Here is a 6,000-nt window from a genome sequence, read left to right as displayed (position 1 = left end):
GGGGGGGGAGCGCAGCCGCCCGTTCGACGACGGAGGAGTTTTGGGTCCTGCCGGACGCCGTCACGCAGTTCCCGCCTTGGCGGCGCGCGGCCTGTTTCAAAGCGGGAGCAATGGCCGAGCAGGGCCTGGAGATGGCCTCCATGATCCCGGCGCTGCGGGAGCTGGCCAGGTAGGACGGACCCAGCTCCCGCCTCGTAGGGGGTGTGTGGGGGAAGCGCGGCCGGGATCAGCATCAGCATGTGACGTGGGGAGGTGGAAAAGTAGGTGCCTTCCCCACCGCTGTGTGACATCTCCCGGGGCTGGGCCTGCGCCCTCCTCTCATCCTGGTCGCCTTCTCCTCCCGCCACCTGCCTGGCTTGCTCCCTCCCTCACGGGTGGTGCTGGTAGAACCTGATGGGAGAGGTGTGTTGGCCTGCATAGCATCCTGCGTCCTGGGGACTTCCGTGGTGTTTGTAGCGTGGTTTCACTGAGAATTAAAAGACCTTGAAATGTTTGGCTCTAAAGTTTTAATGGCAGCATCAAGACTGCAGCATTGTTTTGTGGTGGGCAGCTAGTTGGCATGGAGGTACGATTGTAAGTTCAAGATTTGACCTGACAAGAGCTAGCTGCCGTCTTGGTCACCTGGGCAGTTTCTATTGATACCTCTTACCCAGGGTATTGGTAGCTGATCAGTTGAATAATTTTGGTTAATTCCAGAAGTGAAATGGGTTCTTAATTTTATGTTTCTCTGCACCAAAGCTGGTTTGTTGCTTGGCAGTAACGTGGATAAATCTCTTCATCTGTCAGATGTGACTTTAATATATATCAAACATAATTGCATAACAAAATTAACTGATCTTCAGCACTTCATAAAACTTTGTACTTCTGAAGAATAAGTTGTTGGAGGAACAGGCAATATGCTGGTTGATTTCTGTTCTTAAACAAGAAATCAATTTGTATTTCCTTTTTGAAGACTTCTAGAACAAAACAAAAAAAAAAAAAATCAGTGTTCAACATTGTGTTCTATAATGGATAATGTCAAAACAATGTACTTTTAATTTTAGTGCTAGTCCAGAAGAGTACAATGCAGTTGTGCAGAAACCGAGACAAATACTCTGCCAGTTCATTGACAGAATTCTTACAGATGTAGATGTTGGTAAGTGTTACATCCCTATCTTTTAAAATTATTATCTGCTTTATGCTTTAAGCAATTCCTGCCAAAAAAAAAAAGTTACAGCTCTCATTTCAACAGAGGTTTAGTAGTTGAATGCAATACCACTTATGACTTATTTTTTAATAATTTTCATGATGAAGTATTTGGTATTATGATGTGAAGTAACTTAAGTTGGAAAAAAAAAGAAGGGGGAAATGCAGTGCAGGGCTGTATGAATATAAATGTTCGCAACATTGAAAATCAGGAGTATCATGTAATGTGATTGTTCATTGAGTAATGGAGCTTGCAAGTCATAATACTCACAGGGTCTTTCAGAATTGAAACACTTTGTAAGAAGCTTTTTTTTTAATTTTAGAATTCTAAAAAAGCCTTATTTTAGTACTCCTTAAATCATGCTAAGGTTCCAACGATTATAGTACGTGAACAACATTTTGGTAATTATGAAATACATATACTACAAATTTATCATTTGTACATTTGCATCAAGGAGAATCACAGTAAGGGTAACTTACTGTTTGCAACGTATAATTTCATGTAGCTGTCTCAGTAAGACTGATATTTTGTCTAGTGAATTGATCAATTTAAGTATCATACCCATGTTACTCTTCAGATGATGTGTTTGTTAATTCTCTTATAGTCCTTAAAGGGAAGGCTATAAAAATGAAAACAAAAAGCCAATCTGCTTTAGATACTGCTTTTGAATACATAAGTGTTGTATTTTATCATTACCGTGTAACTTTTCTGGTTAATTGCTATCTGAATCTGAGATAGTTTCCTTCTTATGCTGACTAACCATGTGGAATTTGGATAAATCTGATGGGGTTCAGACACCTGTTTCAATGGAGCTATACAGCAGCATTAGATATGTTTAGTATTTTGCTAAACTTTCTGATTCAGTAAGCTGAACTTACCATTTAGAAACTTCTATTTCTTGGAGATTTAGAACAATTCTTAGAGTTTTTTTCTACCAAGATCATAAATCTAGGGAAAATTGTGTGATTAAAAATTAAAATGTTAACTATTTGCTATTCTTCGCTCATCAAACAGTTGGCTATAATACTAACTAAATGTTAATGCATGTAGGGTTAATGAGTAATATTTAAGCTGAGTAATTTATATTTTTCTTCATACAGTTTGGTGTCATGTAGTGGGTTTACAATATGCATAAAATCATTATAGTGTATTAATAAAGCACACTCCCAACTGATAATTATACGGGTTTAATACCATATCATTGTATTTTATATAATAAATTTTTTCTTTCTCTAGGTGCGAACAAAATTTGTGAAGTTGATTTATTGCAATGCTAATTTAGAAATGTCTTTTTTTTTTTTTTAAAAGTTGCTTTGGAACTGATTAAGAAACCAGATTCACAGCCAAGTTCTGTAATGCTGCTTGATTTTATTCAACATATCATGAAATCTTCCCCGCTTATGTTTGTAAACGTGGATGGAAATCAGGAGGAAACGGAATGCAGTTGCATTGGTGAGTTTGTTGAAAATGTTTATGCTGAAGCTTGATGTTTTCAGGATTTAAATTTTCTGACAATAGAATCATACAAAAGAACAAAACTGGGAAAAAGGCAGATTCATAAGTTCAGTGTTATGTATTTGTAAGTAAGTGAATAATACAATAGACTTTTAATATTGTGAATTGATTTGCACTTGTGGTAATGGAAATTTATCGGGACAGAGTTTGACCTTATTCATTACCATTGCTTAGTGATATTACCCGGTTCATGTCGATGAGAGATCCTGTACACATATTCATTGCCTGAGGGTTTTTTTGACAGAGGAAATGTCTGGAACTACCCAGTGGAAAATGTCTGTCTTCCCCCCCCACACCTTGCATGTGCCCCCCACCTCCCCTTTTCCTCTTTTTCAATGAGTCCTGCTTAAGAATTAAATGTTCCAGTGAAGGCTCTCTGTTTTCTAAGCCTACATGCATTTATCTCAAGGAGTTTTCTTTTGTTTTACTGATGAGCAACCTGCTCTCAAGGAGGTGCTCATAATAGGAGGTTTTGGTTTTTATCCTAACAATTTTCTGTTTGCTGTTTCTTTTTTATTGACCTAGAATTTAGTAACTGGATCATAACAAGGCTTCTCCGAATTGCTGCAACTCCAAACTGCAACACGTTGCACAAGAACATCTGTGATGTCATCTGCTCTTTACTTTTTCTGTTTAAAATGAAGAGTTGCTCCATTTTTGAAGTACTAACAAAAGACTTGCTAGAGCTTTTCCAAGACTTAATCTTTCTGCATGAAAGAGATGCACAAAAGCATCTCTGGGGAGATGTACCGGTCTGGCCAGTGACTGTAAAGAGATTTTCAAGCAATACAAGTGACAATGTAGGATATTTAAGATTGGCACCATTACAGCTGATGGGTATGCCCAATATAGAATGTTTGGAAGTTATATTAATGTCTATTCTGACCGACATTGTTGCAGATGTGTTTTTTGTAAGACAAGATATTATTCTCTGGGGGATAGGCTGCTCCCTGTTGGAGTATGGCAGTCCAAAAGTTAAAGCTTTGGCAGTGAAATTTTTAGTAAAATTAATTCATTTAGGAGGACATCCAGAACAGCTGGCCAGTGTTTTCTTCACAGTCTTTTTTGGAATTCTACAGTCAGCACTTGAAATGGATACTGAAGAATCAGAACTCTTTGGAGAACCACTCTTAATGTTGGTGAGGACATTGTTGCCTTTTGAAGCAGATTCTTACAAAAATATTGAACCTGTCTATTTGAATATGCTACTAGAGAAGCTCTGTGCATTGTTTGAAGGTGATGTGTTTAGGTGTCTTCAGTCTGAAAAGCTGAAAGCTGCTTTTTGCCATATACTGCAATATTTTCTGGAGTTTGTTCCAACTGGCTATGAATCTGCCTTACAAGTAAGAAAAGTCCATATCAGTACCATATGCGGAATTTTTGTGAATGTGCTTGGAACTCAGGAAGAACAAGAGGTAGGTTAATTTTAAAAACTGTATTTATGTGAATAGATAATGTACAAACCCTACATCTGTGCAAAGAAGAAAATCTAGGAAATACTATTTTTAGTTGCATAATTAGATTGATACTCCTTGTTTCTCAGCTGTTTCCTGTATTTGTACAGGTCAGAGTTCTTTAATTAGTTGGATGTAGCTGGACCTTATGTTTTTCAGATGTATTAAACTATTGAGAAGCTATGCAGGCACAAGGGTCTGTCTGTAATGATAGTATAAAATTGGGGTAAGGCACAGAGTACGCTCATATAAGGGCAGCTTTACAAGTAATTTCCCTTCATCTGAGCTGCTCTTACTTTTTAACCATGTGCTTTTAGTCATATTTGTTGGGGACAGGCAGACAGGCTTGAATTAAATTAGAATTATAGAATAGTTTGGGTTGGAAGGGACCTCTAAAGGTCATCTAGCCCAACCCCCCTGCAATGAGCAGGGACATCTTCAACTAGATCAGGTTGCTCAGAGCCCCGTCCAACCTGACCTGGAATGTTTCCAGGGATGGGGCATCCACCACCTCTCTGGGCAACCTGTTCCAGCGCTTCACCACCCTCAGCATAAAAAATTTCTTCCTTGTGTCCAATCTGAATCTACCCTCTTTTAGTTTAAAACCATAATGAGGTGTTAATAACGAGATGTTGATATGCTGAGTGTTCCCTCTACCCCATACACCCACGTGCATATCATATCTATTGTCTCTTAATGTGTCTGTCTTGATGGCTTTGGTAGCAAGGTATTATGGCAAGAACTGGGAAAGAGCTGTACAAGCTGCATTCTCTCTGATAGGAACACAGGAAATTTCATTGCTTAGGAGAGTTTTCATCTTGTAATTAAGATTTTTGAACAGAAAGGTTTTTAAGAACTTTGTACCATAGTATTTTGAAATTTTATATTTTAAGTCAGAAACAATAATATCATGTCTTTGAGAAGTAAGGCATAGCATACATCATGGTACCTCTGTTGTTTGTCCGTCCCAGTATCTGGTGAGTCCGCTTTACACCGCATTAAAAACACAAACGGAAGAAATCTTTCAGGAGCTTCATCAGAACCAGCTAGATACTTCTGATACTGATGGGTGGAGCAGCAGCAGTGATGAAGTTCCAGAGAAAAGACGACGACTAAGCCTACCAACAAAGCATCTAAAGAAATCAACTACACCAGTAATGTATGACACTTATTCAATAACTACTTTTATAGTAATTTGGCTAGTGAATAATAACAAACGACAACTTTTTTGAGGCAGTTTCTTCATAACAGCCACATCGAAAGATCTTCTGGGAAAACATCTAAATGATATTTTGAAGGATCAGAATCTACAGATGATTTTTAAGCCAAGCTTTAGTTAAAGAGACTATGTTTTTAATATGTTCAATGCAAATTATTTTCATTTTTACCCACCAAAAACAGAAAAGCTGTGAGAATACATACAGTATGACAGAATCATATATGTGGCTATGCTGTTGCACTGGATGTGGTTAAAGCAGGCCTAGTTAAGTCAGGTTGTTCTCAGATGAACAAAGCCAGTTCTTTCAGCCTCTGTTTGTGCTGTGCTTCAGCAACCTGATTATCTTGGACTTGCTCCAGCATGTTGATCTCTTTCTTGGATTTGGGCACTCAAAACTGGCTCCAGCATGCTGTACTGTAGGTGTGGGCTTATGATCAGCCTTCCCTCTTGATAATACAGCCCAGTATGTAGCTGACCTTCTCTGCAACAAGGTCACACTGCTCTTACATTCAACTTTTCCACAAGTCCATCGGGTCATTTTCTCCAAAGTTGCTTGCCAGCCAGTCAGCCTTCAGCCTGCTCCGTTGTATGGGGGTTTTGTGCCAGTTGCAGGGCTTTTCATATGT

The 6,000-nt window shown here is 38.6% G+C and overlaps 1 protein-coding gene across 1 annotated transcript in view; it reads left to right on the top strand.

Annotated features, from left to right (window-relative positions):
• Positions 1-110: 110 nt before the first annotated feature.
• ATR (ATR serine/threonine kinase) overlaps positions 111-6,000 on the top strand; it is a 42,503-nt gene continuing 36,613 nt past the window's right edge. Inside the window, exons 1-5 of the mRNA XM_009325094.1 lie at positions 111-169; positions 1,044-1,135; positions 2,495-2,638; positions 3,227-4,116; positions 5,127-5,314. Of these exons, the coding sequence (XP_009323369.1) occupies positions 111-169; positions 1,044-1,135; positions 2,495-2,638; positions 3,227-4,116; positions 5,127-5,314 (1,373 nt within the window). The remainder of the gene's footprint in view (positions 170-1,043; positions 1,136-2,494; positions 2,639-3,226; positions 4,117-5,126; positions 5,315-6,000) is intronic.

Source organism: Pygoscelis adeliae, unplaced genomic scaffold (assembly GCF_000699105.1).
Source record: "Pygoscelis adeliae isolate BGI_AS28 unplaced genomic scaffold, ASM69910v1 Scaffold155, whole genome shotgun sequence".
Classification (NCBI taxonomy): Eukaryota; Metazoa; Chordata; class Aves; order Sphenisciformes; family Spheniscidae; genus Pygoscelis; species Pygoscelis adeliae.
This window is presented reverse-complemented; position numbering and strand designations above follow the sequence as displayed.